The sequence below is a fragment of the Saccopteryx leptura genome, chromosome 3 (genome assembly GCF_036850995.1).
Source record: "Saccopteryx leptura isolate mSacLep1 chromosome 3, mSacLep1_pri_phased_curated, whole genome shotgun sequence".
NCBI classification, from domain to species: domain Eukaryota; kingdom Metazoa; phylum Chordata; class Mammalia; order Chiroptera; family Emballonuridae; genus Saccopteryx; species Saccopteryx leptura.
In genome coordinates, this window is record NC_089505.1 from 208,579,918 (window position 1) to 208,600,768 (window position 20,851).

The 20,851-nt window shown below is 40.7% G+C and overlaps 1 protein-coding gene and 1 long non-coding RNA gene across 3 annotated transcripts in view; one reads left to right on the plus strand and one right to left on the minus strand.

The window, feature by feature from the left end:
- Positions 1-20,851, plus strand: part of LOC136400491 (uncharacterized) — a 353,174-nt gene that overhangs the window by 274,528 nt on the left and 57,795 nt on the right. The gene's annotated exons all lie outside the window — the stretch shown is intronic.
- The window catches only part of GDAP2 (ganglioside induced differentiation associated protein 2), an 82,502-nt gene that overhangs the window by 35,974 nt on the left and 25,677 nt on the right, over positions 1-20,851 (minus strand). For both annotated transcript variants that reach the window (XR_010750321.1, XM_066377277.1), the window contains exons 6-8: positions 20,616-20,692; positions 12,084-12,243; positions 9,877-10,033 (exon numbers count right to left, since the gene is read on the minus strand). Coding sequence is in view for 1 of the 2 variants with exons in the window: in XM_066377277.1 (XP_066233374.1) it covers positions 9,877-10,033; positions 12,084-12,243; positions 20,616-20,692 (394 nt within the window). In the remaining variant the exon portion in view is untranslated. The remainder of the gene's footprint in view (positions 1-9,876; positions 10,034-12,083; positions 12,244-20,615; positions 20,693-20,851) is intronic.

Below are 20,851 nucleotides of genomic sequence, written 5' to 3' on the forward strand. Positions count from 1 at the left end.
TCCTGTCTGTCTGTCCCTGTCTATCCCTCTCTCTGTCTCTGTAAAAAAAAAAAAAAAAAAAAAGAATAAAGTGACCCTGATACTTCAAATAAAACAACCAACAGTACTGACTGCCAATGATAAAACGTGATCTCTAAAAATATATGTAAATTTTGGGGGAAAAATTTTAATAATAATATTCTTTTTTATTTTGACAGAGACAGAGAGAGTTAGAGAGAGGGACGGACAGGAAGGGAGAGAGATGAGAAGCATCAATTCTTCGTTGTGGCACCTTAGTTGTTCATTGACTGCTTTCTCATATGTGCCTTGACCTGGGGGCTACAGCACACTGATGACCTCTTGCTCAAGCCAGAGACCTTGGGCTCAAGCTTATGAGCTTTGTTCAAACCAGATGAGCCTGCGCTCGAGCTGGCGACCTCGGGGTCTCGAACCTGGGTCCTCCACGTCCCAGTCTGACATTCTATCCACTGCACCATCGCCTGGTCAGGCTAAATTTTGGAAAATTTTTCTCCACCACTAGAATTTTACACTGCCTAATACTTAGACTTTTCTGATTATATCAGTGGTGAAATTAACAAATATAATCTTTTGATATTGTGTAGCAAAAAATGTCAATGTGAAAGATCTGAAAAATTCAGTGCATAGTTTTCAAAAGACCAATGTATCATGCTACATATTCATGCTCTAAATTCCTATTATAAAATCCATTCAGCCTGATCAGGCAGTGCACAGTGGATAGAGCACCAATCTGGGATAATGAGGACCAGGTTCCAAACCCTGAGGTCTTTGGCTTGAATGCAGATGCATCCAGCTTGAGCGTGGGGTCATTGGCTTGAGTGTGGGATTATAAACATGATCCCATGGTCACTAGCCTGAGCCCAAAGGTCATGGCTTGAAGCCCATGGTCGCTGACTTGAGCCAAAGGTCTCTGGCTTTAGCAAGGGGTCACTCGCTCTACTGTAGCCATCCCTCCACCCCACCCCCGGTCAAGGCACATATGAGAAAGCAATCAATGAACAACTAAGGAGCTACAACGAAGGACTAATGCTTCTCATCTCTCTCCCTTCCTGTATGTCTGTCCCTTTCTGTCCCCCTCTCTCTTGCTTAGAACTAAAAAAATTCTAAGTTCTAATATAAAATACAAAAATTCATGAATATAGTTTGCAATTACACATTACAACTAAACTTTAAGACTTAAACTACTATTTATTGAGCTATGATGTAATATCAAGAATATCCCCAATTATTAGAAAAGACTATTGAAATACTCCTCCCTTTTCCAATTTTATATCTAAGGTCTAATTTTCTTCATATACTTCATCCAAAACAACTTGTAGTTTGAATATTGATATGAGAATCCAGCTGTCCTTTACTAAGACAAAAATTACAAGATTTGCAAAAATGTAAAACTGTAACTCTCCTCCTCTAATTTTAAAAAAGTAATTTTTCATAAAATTATTTTCAGTGAACACTTTCTTTTCTTATGATTTTATGTTTACATAGATTCAAGTATCCCACCGAATATATCTCCCCACCCTCTTATTACCCTCAGGCCCGCCCCTTTCCCCCTCCAACAAATGCCTTCCCCCCTTCCCTCCAGGATTTGCTCTCCTGTTCTCTATAATGTTGTTATGTATATATAATTTCACTAATCTCTTTCCCTTCTCTGATCCCATCTTCTCTTCTTTCCCTCTAGTCCCTTTGATTCCGCCTCTCCTCTGTTCCTTTGCTCAGTTCACATTGTTCACTGGATTCCTCAAATGAGTGAGGTCATATGGTATTTTTCTTTCTCTGCCTGGCTTATTTCACTTAGCATGATAGTTTGCCCATTTTTTGATTGGATTGTTTATCTTCCTGGTGTTGAGTTTTACAAATTCTTTATAAATTTTGGTTATTAACTCCTTATCAGACATATTGGCGAATATGTTCTCCCATTGTGTGGGTTCTCATTTTATTTTGTTAATGGTGTATTTTGCTGTGCAAAAGCTTTTTAGTTTGATATAGTAGCATTTGTTCATCCTGTCCTTTATTTCACTTGCCCGTTGAGATAAATCAGCAAAAATATTGCTACGAGAGATATCGAAGAGTTTACTGCCTATGTTTTCTTCTAAGATGTTTATGGTTTCACGACTTACATTTAAGTCTTTTATCCATTTTGAGTTTACTTTTGTGAAATGTTGTAGGTTGTTGATCTGGTTTCAATTTTTTGCAAGTACCTGTCCAATTTTCCAAACACCATTTGTTAAAGAGACTGTCTTTACTCCATTGTATGCTCTTACCTTCTTTGTCATGTATCAATTATCCATAAAGGTGTGGGTTTATTTCTGGGTTCTCTGTTCTGTTGCATTAATCTATATGCCTGTTCTTATGCCAGTACCAAGCTGTTTTGAGTACAATGGCCTTGTAGTATAACTTGATATCAGGAAGTGTGGTACCCCACGCTTTATTCTTCTTTTTCAGAATTGCTGAGGCTATTCATGTTCTTTTTTGATTCCATATAAATTTTTGGAATATTTGTTCTATATCTTTGAAGTATGTCATTGGTATTTTAATAGAAACTGCATTGAATTTATAAATTGCTTTGGGTAATATAGACATTTTAATGATGTTTATTCTTCCTATTCATGAACACGGTATAAGCTTCCACTTGTTTGTATCTTCCTTGGTTTCCTGTATCAATGTTTTATAATTTTCCAAGTAAAAGTCTTTAACCTCCTTGGTTAAATTTACTCCTAGGTACTTCATTTTTTTTGTAGCAATAGTGAAGGGAATTTTTTTCTTAATTTCCCTTTCAGACAGTTCTTTGTTGGTGTATAAAAATGCCTCTGATGGCCCTGGCCGGCAGGCTCAGCGGTAGAGCGTCGGCCTGGCGTGCGGGGGACCCGGGTTCGATTCCCGGCCAGGGCACATAGGAGAAGCGCCCATTTGCTTCTCCATCCCCCCCCTCCTTCCTCTCTGTCTCTCTCTTCCCCTCCCTCAATGAGGCTCCATTGGAGCAAAGATGACCCGGGCGCTGGGGATGGCTCCTTGGCCTCTGCCCCAGGCACTAGAGTGGCTCTGGTCACAACAGAGCGACGCCCTGTGGTGGGCAGAGCGTCACCCCTGGTGGGCGTGCCGGGTGGATCCAAGTGGGGCGCATGCGAGAGTCTGTCTGACTGTCTCTCCCCGTCTCCAGCTTCAGAAAAATACAAAAAAAAAAAAAGCCTCTGATTTCTGAATATTGATTTTTATATCCTGCCACCTTGCTGAATTCATTTATGCGGTCCAGTAGTTTTTTGACTGAGACTTAAGGATTTTCTATGTACAGTATCATGTCATCAGCAAATAATGATAGTTTTATTTCTTTTCCAATTTGTTTGCATTTTATTTCTTCTTGTCTGATTGCTGTGGCTAGGACTTCCAGAACTATGTTGAATAAGAGTGGTGAAAGGGGGCACCCCTGCCTTGTTCCTGATTTTAAGGGGATTTCTTTTAATTTTTGCCCATTGACTATGATGTTGGCTTTGGGTTTGTCATAGATGGCCTTTATCATGTTGAGGTATGATCCCTGTATCCCCACTTTGCTGAGTTTTGATCATAAATGAATGCTGGGTTTTATCAAATGCTTTTTCTGTATCTATTGATATTATCATGTGATTTTTATCCTTTCTTTTGTTTATGTGTTGAATCACATTGATTGATTTGCAGATATTGTACCAGCCTTGTCTCCCTAGGGTAAATCCCACCTGATCATGATGTATGATTTTTTTTCATGTATTGCTGGATCCAGTTTATTAATATTGTGTTAGAATTTTAGCATCTAAGTTCATCAGGGATATTGGTCTATAGTTTTCTTTCTTTGTAGTGTCTTTACCTGGTTTTGAAATCAGTATTATCTCCTCCTCAAAAAGGAGTTTGGAAGTCTCCCTCCTCCTGAATTTTTTGAAATAGCTTGAGAAAGATAGTTCTTCTTTGAATATTTGGTAGAATTTGCCTGTAAAGACGTCTGGTCCAGGACTTTTGTTTCTTGGGAGCTTTTGATAACTGTTTCAATCTCATTTGATGAAATTGGTCTGTTTAGGTTTTCTGATTCTTCTATACTGATTTTTTTTTTTTTTGACAGAGACAGAGAGAGAGTCAGAGAGAGGGACAGACAGACAGGAATGGAGAGATGAGAAGCATCAATCATTAGCTTTTCGTTGCGTATTGCGACACCTTAGTTGTTCATTGATTGCTTTCTCATATGTGCCTTGAGCATGGGCCTTCAGCAGACCAAGTAACCCCTTGCTTGAGCCAGCGACCCTGGGTCCAAGCTGGTGAGCTTTTTGCTCAAACCAGATGAGCCCACACTCAAGCTGGTGACCTCAGGGTCTCAAACCTGGGTCCTTGGCATCCCAGTCCAACACTCTATCCACTGTGCCACCGCCTGGTCAGGCTATATTGATTTTTGAAAGATTATATGTTTCTAGGAATTTGTCTATTTTGCCTAGGTTGTCTAATTTTAAGGCATACAGTTCTTCATAGTATTTTCTTATAATCCTTTGTGTATCTGCTGTGTCAGTTGTTATTTCTCCTCTCATTTCAAATTTTATTTGCGTCCTCTCCCTTTTTCATCATGAGTCTGGTTAAAGGTTCATCTATCTTGTTTACCTTTTCAAAGAACAAGCTCTTGGTTTCATTGATCCTCTGTATTGTTTTTTGGCCTCTATGTCATTTATTTCCGCTCTGATCTTTATTATTTCCTTCCTTCTACTTCATCTGGGCTTTACTTGCTGTTCTTTTTATAGTTCTTTTAGATTCAGGGTTAAATTGTTTATTTGAGCTTTTCCTAGCTTCTTAAGGTATGCCTGTAGTGCTATGAACTTCCCTCTCAGGACTGCTTTTGCTGTGTCCCATAAATTTTGAGTTGTATGTTCATTTTCATTTGTTTCAAGAAAAGTTTTCATTTCTTCCTTGATCTCATTGTTAACCCATTCGTTATTTAATAACATACTATTTAGTTTCCAAATGTTTTGAGTGTTTTTCAGGTTTTCTATTGTAGTTGATTTCTAGTTTCATGTCATTGTGATCTGAGAAGATGCTTGATATGATTTCAATCTTCTTAAATTTATTGAGACTCATTTTGTGTCTATCCTAGAGGATATACCATAAGCACTTGAAAAGAATGTATATTCTGTTGCTTTACGGTGAAAGGTTCTGAAGATATCTATTAAATTCAGTTGATCTAGTGTGTCCTTTAGTCTGTTGTTTCTTTGTTTTCTTTCTTGAGGATCTATCTAGTGATGTTAGTGGGGTATTAAAATCTCCTACTATTATAGTATTGCTGTTGATCTTGCCCTTTATGTCCATTAAAGTCTGCTTTATATATTTAGGTCCTTCTATATTCGGTGCATAGATATTTATAATGGTTATATCTTCCTGTTGGATTGCTCCCTTTATCATTAGGTAGTGACCTTCTTTATCCCTTTGTTTTAAAGTCTATTTTGTCTGACATAAGTATTGCTACCCCAGCTTTTCTTTCATTTCTATTTACATGAAATATTTTTTCCATCTCTTTATTTTCAATCTATATGTATCTTTTGTTTTGAGGTGTGTCTCTTGTAGACAACATATGTATGGGTCCTGTCTTCTTATCCACGCAGCTACTCTATGTCTTTTGATTGGAGCATTTAATCAATTTCATTTAAGGTTATTATTGATATGTAGTTGTTTATTGTCATTTTATTCTTTAAATCTACATTCCTCTTTTACTAGATTTATATTCCCCCCTTTGTTTTGTTTACAGCAGGCCCCTTGACATTTCTTGTAGCATTGGTTTGGTTGTAATGAATTCCTTGAGTTTTTTTTTGTTTTGTTTTTTTGTCTGGGAAATTTTATATTTCTCAATTTTAAATGATAGCCTTGCTGAATAGCAAAGTCTTGGTTGTAGGCTCTTGTTTAGCATTACTTTGAATATTTCTTACCATTCCCTTCTCACCTCTAATGTTTCTGTTGAGAAGTCAGACGTCATCCTTATGGGGGCTCCTCTGTAGTAATAGACTGCTTTTCTCTTACAGCTTTTAATATTCTTTATCTCTTAATTTTTGTATTTTAATTATGATGTGTCTTGGTGTTGGCCTTTTTGGGTTCATCCTTAATGAAACTCTCTGCTTTCTAACCTTGTGAGACTTTTTACTTCATCAGTTTAGGGAAGTTTTAAGCTATGATTTCTTCAATCAGATTCTCTATCCCTTGTTCTTTTTCTTCTCCTTCAGGAACCCATATGATGCGGATGTTATTTCTCTTCATGTTGTCACAGAGTTCTCTTAGAGTTTCCTCAGACTTTTTGAGCCTCTTTTCTTTTTGCTGCTCTGCTTTCATGCTTTCGTTTATCTTGTCTTCTAACTTGCTGATTCAATCCTCAGCTTCATCCATCCTGCTTTTAATTCCTTCCAGTATGGTCTTCATTTCTGATATTGTATATGTTATTTTTGACTAATTCTTTTTTATTATTTCAATGTTCTTTTTTATACCTGCTATCTCTTTATTTAGGTGCTCGTTATATCCATCCATTGTTGCTCTAAGATACCTAACAATCATTATTTTAAACCCTGAATCCGGTAATTTGGTTATATCCGTCTCATTCAAATCTTTTTGGGGGGATTTCTTTTGTTGATTCATTAAGGCTGCATTTCTCTGCCTTCCCATTTCATCTGTGTATAAGAAGGGTGTGGCAACAGGAGTCTGATGGGTGTGGCCTCTGTGTTCCCTAGCTGTAGTCTGTCTGCAGGCCCACCACCCCCTCTGCTGCCGCCTCGGGTATTCAGGAACGGGCATTGCCAGTGCAGGCCCACAGCAGCTGTTGCTGTGGCTTCCACCTCGCCTCCTTGGGCCAGATTGTATTTGTGTGCCTGGGCTGCAAGCCCTGGCCGCCCCCCAGCCTTCACCCGCCCCCACAGGTGGGACAGTGCTCCTGCTTCTGGGCTGCAAGCCTTGGCCAGCCCCAGCCTTTGCCCTGTGGGCGGGACAGCGCTTGCATGCTGGGACTGCAAGCCTTGGCCCCGAGGGCCGGGCTGTACTCCTGCGCCCAGCGGCAAGTCTCAGCTAGGAACTGGCTTTTGCCTTGCCCCTGCAGGCAGGACTGAAGGCCTGACTGCTCCCGCGTGCCTAGCCCACAACCACATTTCGGACAACTTTCATGCGCCCCTTCTGCCACCACCCAACCAGGCGGGACTGCGCTTGCGCCGGGCCTCAGTCTCGGCAGGCTCAGCTTCTGCCTCTGTGGGCAGGACTGCACTCATGCCCAGGCCACAGCCACAGCCAGCCCCCAGCTTCTGCCCTTGCCCATGGGACTGTGCTCCAGCATCCCACCACCACCCCACTCTGGCGAGCCCTCAGCATTGTGGGGGGAGGGGGCAATGCAGCTCAGACCTTAGCACTCAATACTGTATCTCTGATGGCTCCCTGCTTCTAAGCTATTCTTTGCTCTGACTGCAGCAGGATAGCTTCTGTTTGGCTGGTGTCCTGCTTCCCTTTGCTGGTATTGCTGGTTCCATAAAAAATATTCACTTTAGATTTGGAGAGTGACTCAGCCCAGGGGTTCGGATGGCTGTCCCTCAAAGTGTTTCTTCCTGTGCCTCCCAGATTACACTCTCTCCCTGCTACTCCTGTCCTCTCCTCTCTCCCCGTCCCTGGAGCTGCAGGTGAGTGATTGTGAAAGAGGTTTTCTGCGTGGACCCTTTAAGATGAATCCTGGGTCTGAGAAATCTGTCTCTTTCTCGCAAACAGTATCCTGGCTTGTTTTGCAGCTAAATACTGTCCTTACGCCTCTTCTAGGCTCTGGGGCTGCAGGCTGGGGCTTTGTTCCTGGGACTCAGGACCCTCCCCTCTCTGCTAAACTCACTTCCCGCCACGCGAGTCTCTCCCGGCTGCCGTTCGCTCTGGGGAGCTGGGCAGCCCTCTCCACATTTCCACTTTTCCTACCAGTCTCAGTGTGCCTTCCTCAGTGTTCCTTGGTTAAAGAGTCCTCTTAATTTAGTCCAAAGTTGGTTTTTCCAGATGACTGTTCTTAAAATTAACTTGTAATTCACTTTGGTTCTGGGAGGTGGAAATTGGTATGCCCGCCTACTCCACTGCCATCTTGCCACCTCTCAGTGAATAATTTCTCATATGATAAGTATTGGTAGGTATAACTTAGGTAAACAAAAACTCTCTAGAGTCCTTAGCAATTTTTAAGAATACAAAGGGGACCTGAGACCAAACAATTTGAAAACTACTGCCCTAGACGAAAAGAGGTACCCAAACCAGGCAGACCATGAATCATGGTGAAAAAGCTTTAAAATATATATATAGCTGTCATAGTACCAGTCACAGGAGGGACAGCCAGTCACTGCATTTAAAGAAAATGTTTGCCAGATAATTCTTACACAGGGTCAAGTTTAGAAATCACTGCAACTAGCCTGACTGGTGGTGGCGCAGTGAATAGAATAGCAACCTGTAATACTGAGGTCTCAGGTTTGAAACCTTGAGGTGGCCAGATTGAGTGCAGGCTTGGCAGCTTAAGCACAGGATCATCAACATGATTCCAAGGTCTCTGGCTTGAGCAAGGGGTCACTGGCTTGGCTAGAGACCCCAGTCAAAGTACATATGAGAAGCAATCAATAAGTAACTAAACTGAAGCAACTATGAGCTGATGTTTCTCACTCTCTCCTCCCTCCCTATCTCCCCCCTCTCCCAAAATCAGTTAAAAAAAAATCACTGAAACTATCATTTGAGTGTATAACTGCCTCTGGAAAAGCTATTTACTGGTGCCCCCTAGTGGCCACTTTGCTTTTGTTTATAAAAATTAAATCAGAATAAAGTGAAGACCAGAAACTAGGAGCCATGGAATTCTAACTCTAAGGGACTCTGGAGGTCACCTAGTCCAACTCTCACTTTAGAGATAGAGACTGACAACTACACCTCATTAAATATAGTGGATGAATGCTGTGCTATGCTTCAAATACAGTCGAAAAAGCACAGAGGAGGAGGCATCTACTCCAGACCTCTAGTTCTCTATTCCGATTTATCTCTGACAGGTAAGTTTCCAGAAGCCATCCCTTCTAAGCTGAAACCTGGAGAATGGACAGGAATTGAAGGACCAGAGTATTCTAGTCCAAAGGGATGCTGAGTAGCAAAGCTCAAAGATAAAACAGACCATGATTTGCTCAATACTGAAGAAAACAGCAGTGACCAATTTTAAAAGCTGTGCTAACTAAGCTCTTGACATTATTTTATTTAACATTCAGAATTGAATGAGATGTCATCCCCTCAACCAACCCTAGAAGGTAATGGATGATATTAACCATTTTTAGCTTATAATTTTTTCTTTCCTTTAAACTGAAAAGCAGTTAGCCTTCTAAGAACTGTTGACCCTTGGAAGAGCTTACCCAGAAGTACAAAAGCTGCTTTTCTTTATGTTTCAAAGGGATTTATTCAGAATTGCTTTAGAAAACGCCTGAAAAAATGGAACGGCTTTGTAAGGGCCTAATGATAAAATGAGAAGAATAAAATGCCTTCTAAATTTAATAAAACTGTAGATTATGGTTTAGTTATAAACAGTAAAATTAGTAAACTCTAAGTCTGCCTTTCCCTAGCTTCTGCTTTTACAACAGAACCTCACCCAGAGGCACCACAATTACAGCAAAAGAGCAGCTCTGAAACAGACATGACCTGAACACTGACTTCCACACATTAACTGTGCCCACTGATAAATTAGCTCTAAATTTCTGCATCTGCATAACGAGGACAATACCACTCTCGCTGGATGTCATGAGGAATAAATGAGAACACATTCTATGTAGAACATTTAGCAGATGGAAGGCCCTTTCTTCTTTCTCAGGTCCTTAAGCGTTCCACAGGCCAGAGGCGTTTCCTTACTTTCTCTGATGCTGCTTCTGCAGGGCTGCCTCAGATAACTGTCCCTGAAGGATCAGTCTTCTCTGCTTATCAATATCTCCTTCCATTCGAGCAAAAGCATGGGAGCCAATGAAAGAGAGATCAACTCCCAAGCCTTCATCCTCTTCTTCTTGATCGTCTGTAACAAAAATATTGTCAACAGAGAGCTTGGAACAAACTTAATAGTAAATGCTACAGATTGTGAACACACAATAGGGATGACTGAGCTAATTTTAAAAATGAGATTAAGGCTGTTTAGAGAATAAAAGTGAAATCAAATTTAAGCATTTGAAGAACTGAAGTAATAAAGAAAACCAGCAAATGTTTGGGCTCATTTATCCAGAACTGTTTGTAAGAAGGGAGAACCTGATTGGTGGGCACATGAATTTCAGTCCTCAGGTCAGGTAACCAATGAAGGAAGATGGATGGAGCAGGACTGCAGGGTGTAACCCACATACGCTATAGTGTGTTCGATTCTAATTTAGCATCCTGGTTTTCTACACGGGTCCTGCCTACATTCTGGTCCATAAGAATTACAGTTCTCACTACAAATTACTAAATTCACTTTCTGATTTATCCAAATTATCATTTTATGTTTGGCTAGTAGAAGCACGTCACTGGGGACTAGATGATGTCCCCAGTATGTTCCCCACTGCCTTACCAGATCTGCTAAAAAAAATTTTTTAATGAAAACAAAATCCCCTGGACTATGGGGGGCTTGTGAAGGCAATGCTGCCACCTGAAGCTCAGCCTGGCGGTTCATCCCGCTGGGACTCGGGCCTTCTTTATATCCATGTCACTGCTCCAGGCTGCGACAGGCCCACAGCTCAGAAGGTCTGCTTCTATTTAAAAAAATACCCAGGAATCATTTTTCAATCCCTCAAGAAAAGCTGATTTTACATTTCTTTTAACAGATTTAACATTCTAATTGAAAATATTTATGAACAGCAGGGCTTACATCTATGAAGTAACAGTATTCCCGGAGATACAGATGCAAATACTCTCTGAGAATGGTGGGTAGATGGAGACTTTTGGCTGATGAGTTAGTCTCACCAATTGCCCAGCAATGCCATCTAACCTTGATTGTGCTATTCATTACTCCTTGTTATATAAAATACACTTTATACATTTAGAAAAAATATATTCTATAATGGTGATCACAATTATGAGAATTTCCACACGACTCTGGGCATAATCCAAGCATGTGTTCTATTGGGGGCTCTTGAGATTACATGGGTATTCCTCCAGCAAAGCTTGGTCCAGAGATATTTCTTGATGCTATATCATTTACAGTTCCCTCTATCCAATTTACGTCTGTGTGCTGGTGAGTAAAAAGAGAAGAGCAGTCTCCCAGAGATTTTAAGTTGATGCTGATTTAAAATTTTTCACAGCAAGAATCGCACAGTAATTCCTAAGCTGCAATCTCCAGCACTGAAGCTGCCTCTGTAGAAGTGACTTACAACCTTAAGCATATACCCATGAAGGTCAGTACTGGTTGTCATACAGAACAGATTCGGGGACCTCCCATCGTACTGTGCTCTACAATGTTTCAATCTATAATAGTATGGAACCTAAAAAAACAAAATGAACAGTTCTAGTATTCTTGCCTTAGAATTTAATTTTAGGTATGGCTTTAGAGGACACTATTGAAAATTTTAGATGGTGCCTGACCAGTAGTGGCGCAGTGAACAGAGCACTGACTTGGAACCCTGAGGTTACTGGCTTGAGAACGGCGGGGTTGCTGGCTTGAATGTGGGATTATCCACATAAACACATGGTTGCTGGCCTAGCTGGACCACCCCCCTCAAGGCACATATGAGAAGCAATCAATGAACAACTAAAGTGAAGCAACTACGAATTGATGCTTCTCACCTCTCTCTTCCTCTCTATCTCTCTCAATCTCTCTCTGTCTCTCTCTTGCTAAAATGAAAAAAAATGTTTTTAGATGGTAATGTACATGACTACTGTCTCAACAGTGTCCTGTTGAAACTATAAACTACGTAAGGGTAAGAATATTGTTATATTTACCTCTAAATTTCTATTGCCTAACACAGACTTGACATTTATATGTGTGGGTGCATTTTTTTTTCATTTATAAAGTAAATCTTAACAAGAATAAGACTCTAAAAACATCTAAGTTGGCCTTGATCTCAGTGGTACACTAATAGCTACTCAAAGGTTGAACTCACCATCTGGAGCACCAGGTTTCTCACTTATTCGAATCTGCCGTTCAGGCACCACAGGCTCCCCCTCTGCATTTCCAATATCTGCAGGTAGATACAGCAACGATCGACTTTCCTCCTTTAATGATCTTGGGAAGTACAGAGGTAGCAGCTTTTGGTAAGTAGCCTGTGTCAAAAAAGCAAGATATTCTGTGACAGGTCTGTGTTAAAGTCAGGACATCATTGCTAGTTAAACATGATTCCTGTACCAGCAGTTCAGGTGACCGAGCCTGGACCGAGTCCCACCACTCCTGTCCCTTCCCTCTCCTTCACCTTCCTAACAACATTTGTCTTTTTGGATTCGGCTCGGATGCCACCTCCTCAATCCTCCATGTGCCATCAGGGTCTACTGACAGGTTTAGTTTTTGAGATTTTTTTTTTTTTAATGCTTCTAACTCTGTGAAGAACTGCTATTTCAAGACTTTTATTTTTCTTTAGAGGTTTCCTGAAGAACAAAGGTAAATTTTTCTTTTTCAAAAACAAATTAGAATGAAACTCATTCTATCTTATAATTTCCATGGGTTGGCTCACAGGACTCATTTATAAATCCATGACACATTATAAGCATTTAGTACTCTTATTTTTCCTGTATCTTTCTTCATCCTAGGAATTACTTTAATATTTAGCCATCAATTATTCCCAACTATACTAAAAAAAGACTAAAGTAAGAAACCAAAGAATGATGGAATTGCTTAGAAAAACAAAGAAATTATTCAAGAAATCATGATCTGTCAGTTACTGTGTCACCTGTAATATTGCATCATCTTTCACGTAGAAATACATAAGATGAATATATAAGACTGAAGACATCATCTTTAAAGCCTTTTTAAAAAAACTGATAGAATTCACATACCATAAAATTCACCCTTTTAAAATATTATAATTCAGTGGGTTTTAGAATATTCATAAAGTTGTGGCACTAATCTACTCTCTGTCTACATAGATTTGGTATTCTGGACAGTTCATATGAATGGAATATAGGCTGTGGGCTTTTGTGTCTGGCTTCTTTCATGTAGCACAATGGTTTCAAGGTTTACCCATGTTTTGGGATATAGAAGTATGTCATTCGCTCTAATAGCTCAGTAGTATTTCATTGACTTTTGGTTATTACAAATAATGCTGACATAAATATCGCGTGTACAAGAGTCTGTGTGGACATGTGTTTTGGATTCTCTGCTATATGTACCTAAGAGTGGAATTGCCGTTCAACCTTTTGAGGAACTGCCAGACTATTTTCCAAAGAAGCTGCACAATTTTATATTCTCACTGGACACATGTGAAGTTTCTGATTTCTCCACATCTTCACCAACATTTGCTATTAGCTATGTAATTATAGCCATACATATTTACATACACACACATTTATATATACATAACTACATATTGTCTATGGAATTACAGATGTGGAATGTTTTTCATTTGTATTTTCCTAATGTTAATGTTGTGAAGCATCGCTGCATGTGCTTCTTGGTCATCTGTATATCTTTTTAGAGTAATGTCTATTTTAAACTTCTGCCCATTTTTTAAAAAAGACTTTTTATAGAGCAGTTTAGTATTTTAAAAAAACTGAGAAGGTACAGATTTCCCATCTCCCTGTCACAACACATGCACAGCCACTGGAGTGGTATATCTGTCACAATTGATGAATTTACAATGTCACATTTAATCACTCATAGCTTAAATTGGACCTCAGTCTTCCCTGACCGGTGGTGGCGCAATGAATAGAGAATGACCTGGGATGCTGAGGTCCCAGGTTCGAAACCTAAGGTTACCAGCTTGAGCATGAGATCATAGACATGATACCAGGTTGCTGGCCTGAGCAAGGGTTCAGCTGGAATCCCCACCCTGGTCAAGGTATGTATCAGAAGAAATAAATGAACAACTAGAATACTGCAACGAGTTGATGCTTCTAATCTCTCTCCCTTCCTGTATTTCTCTTTCTCACTAAATTAGGGTTCAGTCTTGGTGCTGCATTCTACAGGTTTGCAAAAATGTATGACACCTTACCACCGTTCTAGTACTATATAGTTTCACTGTCCCCAAAATCCTGTGCTCTGCCCATTCATTTCTCTCTTACCCTCAACCTCTGGTCTTTTTACTGTCTGTCATATAGTTAGAATCATAGTATATAGTCTTTCAGATTGGCTTCTTTCACTCAGAGCAGTGGTACCTTGAGATACAAGTTTAATTCGTTCCGTAACCGAGCTAATAAGTCAGTCAACTTGTATATCAAATTTCTCACATTTAAAATAACTGAAATAGATTTAATCTGTTCCAGCCCTGTGAAACATCCCCAAACCATCCTAAATTATAAAAAAAAAGACATTTTTTTTAATTAAGAAACACACGTGCCTGACCAGGCGGTGGCACAGTGGATAGAGCGTCAGACTGGGATGCGGAAGACCCAGGTTCGAGACCCCGAGGTCACCAGCTTGATCGTGGGCTCATCTGGTTTGAGCAAAGCTCACCAGCTTGGACCCACGGTCACTGTCTCGAGCAAGGGGTTACTCGGTCTGCTGAAGGCCCACGGTCAAGGCACAAAAGAGAAAGCAATTAATGAACTACTAAGGTGTCACAACGAAAAACTGATGATTGATGCTTCTCATCTCTCTCAGTTCCTGTCTGTCTGTCCCTATCTATCCCTCTCTCTGACTCTGTCTCTGTAAGAAAAAGAAACACATATATAGTTTACAAATGCTTAACAAAATATATGAAATTTAAAAAAAGTATTATTTAGTACTGTATTCTTTTTTTTTTTTTTTGTATTTTTCTGAAGCTGGAAACAGGGAGAGACAGTCAGACAGACTCCAGCATGCGCCCGACCGGGATCACCCAGCACGCCCACCATGGGCGAAGCTCTGCCCCTCCGGGGCGTTGCTCTGCCAAGACCAGAGCCACTCTAGTGCCTGGGGCAGAGGCCAAGGAGCCATCCCCAGCGCCCCGGGCCATCTTTGCTCCAATGGAGCCTTGGCTGCGGGAGGGGAAGAGAGAGACAGAGAGGAAGGAGGGGGGTGGGGGTGTGGAGAAGCAAATGGGCGCTTCTCCTGTGTGCCCTGGCCGGGAATTGAACCTGGGTCCCCCACACGCCAGGCCGACGCTCTACCGCTGAGCCAACCACCAGGGCCAGTACTGTATTCTTACCTTGGAGGCAGACAAGTGCGGCTAATGGACGTGAATGGCAGAGGACAAGGGAGGGAAGAAGGGATGCAGGCACTGTAGACACGTCGTAAACTAAAACTGCATTTTCTTTACTTTAACAAAACTAAAACTGTATTTTCTTTACTTAAAATGAAACCACAAAAACTTAATTGTAAAAAAATGCACTTTCTTAACTTTAAACTTAACCTAAGCTTAACATTATGTATTTTCCATTTAATCATCACCTGGTCTTGCCTTTTTGGCTGCACTTTCAGTTGCAGGACTTTTGAATAAAAATCTATCCAAAGAGGTTTGCTTTTGCCTGCCTTTTAAAATGTTACGGAAATGTGAAAACTAATGTCATTAAAAAGTGCTGAAAGGGCCAGGTGAAACTTTTTCTGGGTGTTTCTTTTCAATGAAACTTGAAAGCATCTTCCACATTGCCATCATGTCTTTAATTTCACTTATAGAAATCACTTCATCTGACTCTACCTCCTCCTCACTACTAATCTCTTGCTCAGTATGTTGCAACATCTGTAGCTCCAACTCCTCAGTTGAGAGTTTCTCTTCATGTTCCTCAACCAGCTCGTTTATGTCACCCTCATCTACCTCCAGACTTTCTGAGGGACACAATCTCCTCCAACGCTTCTACCTCGGCCTCGGGTTCGAATCCTTCGAAGTCCCTGTCTGCAACAGCATCAGGCCATAACTTCTTCCATGCTGAGTTCAAGGTTCTTCTTATAAGCTCTTACCATGCCAAGTCAATAATGCATAAACATATCACAATGTTGTAGTGATCTTTCCAAAACTCTCAAAGGGTTATTAGATTTGTATTCTCAGTCACCTCAAAGCAGTGGCGGAACAAATGCTTTGTGCAAAGCTTTTTAAATTTGGAAATGACCTGTTGATTCATAGGTTGCAAGACTGAAGTCATGTTGGGTGGGAGGTAGAGGACTTTCACAAATTTGAGCTCATCGAGAATGTCATCTTCAAGACCAGGTGGGTGGGCTAGAGCATTTTCAAGGATTAGCAATGCTATCATCGGGAGTTTATTTTCTTGAAGATATTTCTTCACTGCAGGACCAAAGATGAGATTTACCCATTCAATAAAAAACTGCCACGTGCCTGACCAGGCGGTGGCACAGTGGATAGAGCAATGGACTGGGATGCGGAGGACCCAGGTTTGAGACCCCGAGGTCACCAGCTTGAGCGTGGGCTCATCTGGTTTGAGCAAAAGCTCACCAGCTTAGACCCAAGGTCACTGGCTCAAGCAAGGGGTTACTCGGTCTGCTGAAGGCCCGCGGCCAAGGCACATATGAGAAGGCAATCAATGAACAACTAAGGTGTCGCAATGAGGAACGAAAAACTAATGATTGATGCTTCTCATCTCTCCCTTCCTGTCTGTCTGTCCCTGTCTATCCCTCATTCTTACTCTGTAAAAAAATAAATAAAATTAAAAAAAAAAAAAAAAAAAAACTGCCACGTAACCCATGCCCTAGCATTGGCACGCCACAAAACCTGCAGTTTTTCTTTAAGAATCTGTGAGTCTTGCCTGACCAGGCGGTGGCGCCGTGGATAGAGCGTCGGACTGGGATGCGGAAGGACCCAGGTTCGAGACCCCGAGGTCGCCAGCTTGAGCGCGGGTTCATCTGGCTTGAGCAAAAAGCTCACCAGCTTGGACCCAAGGTCGCTGGCTCCAGCAAGGGGTTACTCAGTCTGCTGAAGGCCCACGGTCAAGGCACATATGAGAAAGCAATCAATGAACAAAGTCGCAATGCACAATGAAAAACTAATGATTGATGCTTCTCATCTCTCTCCGTTCCTGTCTGTCTGTCCCTGTCTATCTCTGCCTCTGGAAAAAAAAAAAAAATTAAAAAAAAATTAAAAAAAGAATCTGTGAGTCTTAAAAGCTCAAGGATTTTCGGAATGATACACTAGCAGTGGCTTTACTTTATAGTCACCGCTAGCATTTGCACACAATGCAAGGGTCAGACGGTCCTTCGTGGGTTTATGGCCTGGCAGCTTCTTCTCTTCTGTGGTGATAAAAGTCTTCTGGGGCATTTTTTTCCAAAACAATCCTGTTTCCTCACAGTTGAACACATGTTGGGGGATGCAGCCTTCCTTTGAAATAAGCGCAGCAAAACATGCGATGTACTCCTCAGCTGCCTTAACGTCAGCACTCGCAGCTTCACCATGCCTCACCACCGAGTGGATGCCAGAACTCTTCTTGAAATTTTTAAACCAGCCATGACTTGCCTTAAACATATCTTCTGCTGCCTCTTTTGAGGTTGATGGTTCTTTCCTCTTCATGTCGCCATAAATAATACGTGCCTTTTCGCATATTACAGTTTCCATCACTGTGTCTCCTGCCAGCTCTTTTCTCTTTCACCCACACCAGCAGAAGCTTCTCCATTTCTTCATGGATCCTTTGTCCTTAACTGGGACAGAATTGTAGTTCCTTTCGCTGGATTTGCACTTTTGATGGCATCCTTTTGTTTAAGGATGGTACAAATTGTAGATGTATTGTGGTCGTACAGCCTTGCCAGTTCAATCACTCGTACACCACGCTCATGTTTTTCTATTATTTCTTGCTTTACTTCTATTGACATCATTCTCTTCTTCTTCTCACCACTTCAGCCCCATGAAGCACACAAAAACAGTTAGTAAAAAATGCAAAAATGATGCAAGAACGAGTACAGTGCATGAGATTCTACTTGATTCTGTAATACATGAGAAAAAACAAGACGCTGGTGGTGTGCTGCTAATACTGGACCCGTGTGCCAACGCACCAACTAACAGGAGCTTCCCGAATGACAACTCATATCTCAGAATTTCGCTCTGATCTCAAACCAAGATACGAACCGAGTCGCAGCTCGTATCTTAAAAAATTCGTATGTTGGTCTGCTCATATCTCAAGGTACCACTGAAATACACATTTTTTTTCTTAAGTGAGAATGGGAAGGCAGAGAGACAGACTCCCACATGCGCCCTGACTGGGATCCACCCGGCAAGCATCCTACCAGGCCATGCTCTACCCCATCTGGGGCTGTTGCTCCATTGCTCAGCAACCAAGCTATTTTCGCGCTTGAGGTGAGGCCATGGAGCCATCCTCAGTACCTGGAGCCAACCGAGCCATGGCTGCCGGAGGGGAAGTGAGAGATACAGAAAAAGAAGGGAGATGGGGAGGGGTGGATAAGTAGATGGTGGCTATTCCTGTGTGTCCTGACTGGAAATTGAATCCAGGACATCCATACACTGGGCCAACATTCTACCACTGAGCCAACCAGCCAGAGCCTCAGTAATATATATTTAGTTACCTCCATTTCTTTTTATGGCTTAATAGCTCATCTAAATTCCACTATTTGGAAATACCAGTTTATTTATTCACTCACTGAAGAAAATCTTGCTTTCTTCCAAGCTTTGGCAAATAGAGTACAGCTGCTATAAACATCTTCTGCAAGTTTTTGTGAGGACATAAATTTTCAACTCCTTCGGGTAAGTACTAATTTTTGCTCATTTTTAAATTGGGTTATCTTTTTATTATTGAATTATACGTGACCAACTGGTCTATATTTATTTTGGCTGCTTGTGCTTTTGATATCATATTAAAGAAACCATGGCCTAATCCAAGGTCATAAAGATATATATACCTCTGTTTTCTTCAAGCAGTTTTAACATTTTAGCTTTACACTTAGGTCCTATATCCAATTTTTTTGGGGGGGAGGGTATTTTTCCAAAGTGTGATGCAGAGGGGAGGCAGATAGACAGACTCCCGTATGCGTCTGACCAGGACCCATCCAGCATGCCCACCAGGGGGCGATGCTCAGCCCCTCTGGGGCGTTGCTCTGCCACAATCAGAGCCATTCTAGTGCCTGAGGCAGAGGCCATGGAGCCATCCACAGCGCCCAGGCCAACTTTGCTCCAATGGAGCCTTGGCTGCGGGAGGGAAAAAGAGAGACAGAGAGGAAGGAGAGGGGGAGGGGTGGAGAAGCAGATGGGTGCTTCTCCTGTGAGCACTGGCCAGGAATCAAACCTGGGACTTCCACACGCTGGGCTGACACTCTACTGCTGAGCCAACCGGCCAGGGCCCCATTTTTAATTTTTGTATGTGATGTGAGGTACTGGTCTAACTTCTTTGTTTTACATGGGGAAATCCAACTGCTCCAATACCATTTGTTGATAAGAAGATTGTTTCTGGGTAACTGTCTTGGCAGCTTTGTCAAACATTCCATCCCATCAATCCACGTTTATTTACACACCAGAGCCACACACTCCTCATTACAGTACTTTAAGTACATTTCAAAATAGGTTATGTGTAAGTCCTTTAACTTTGTTCTTTTTTTCCAAAGATATGCTTTTTCTGTTTTTTTGTTTTTACTCTTCTGGATCCCTTGCATATTAATAATAAATTTAGGATCAATATATTAATTTCTACCAAAAAGACAGTTGGGATTGTGATAGGGATTCTGCTGACTCTGTAGAAAAATTTGGGGAATGCTGCCTTCTTAACAACATTAAGTCTTTAAATTCATGAATAGGGGTATCTATTTATTTAGGTGTTTTCTTTCAAAGGTATTTTATAGCTTCAATGTACATGTCTTACATATTTTGTTAAATATTTTATTTTTTGATGTTATTATAAATGGAACTATTTTATTTTCAGATTCATTGGTTGTACAGAAAATATAATTTATTTTTTATATTGCTCATGTCCTGTAACCCTGCTGAACTCTGTTAGTTCTAACGGTATTTTTGTAGGCTTAATTAGAATTTTTATATACAAGATCATATCATATGCAAATCAAGATAGTTCTATTTTTTTCTTTCCAATCCAGGTGCTGGTATTTCCTCTCATTGTCTAAATACCCTGACTGGAAGCAGTACAGTACTGAACAGAATTGCTGACAGTGGACATCCTTGTCTTGCTCCTGATCTTAGCAGAGAACTTTTGTTACTTCACTATTAAGTATAATGGTAGCTAGGGTCTTTCGCTGATGCCGTTTATCAGGTTAAGAAAGTTCCCTTCTACTCCTAGTTTACTGAGTGTTTTTATCATGAAAGAGTGATAAATTTTATCCAATTATTTTTCTGCATCTACTGAGACGATCATATTGTTTTATATTTTATTATATTATTATTCTTATTTTATTATTATTCTACTACTGCATTACCTTGACTGATTTTTGTACATTGAACCAACCATACATTCCTGAGACAAATCCCAGTTGGTGATGGTATATAACCCTTTTGTATATTGCTAGATTCAGCTTACTAATACTCCATTAAAGACTTTTGCACCTCTATTCATAACAAATACTTATCTATAAAATTTAAACAATGCCATATAATAAAGCTAAATACCTCTTCAAGTTCAGAGACAGCAAATACTACTTTTTCAATGGGCTCCCCATGAATCTCTAGGAATCTCCTTACAGTGCCTAAAAAAAATTAGATTATTCAATTAAAAAAACATTACTGATAGATGAGAAAAATCTAATTCTTCTAAGTTTTATTTTTATAATGGATGACTCCTCATTTCATTCAGGACTCTGCTCAATGACACCTTACCAGCGAAGCCAACCCAGACTTTCCTATTT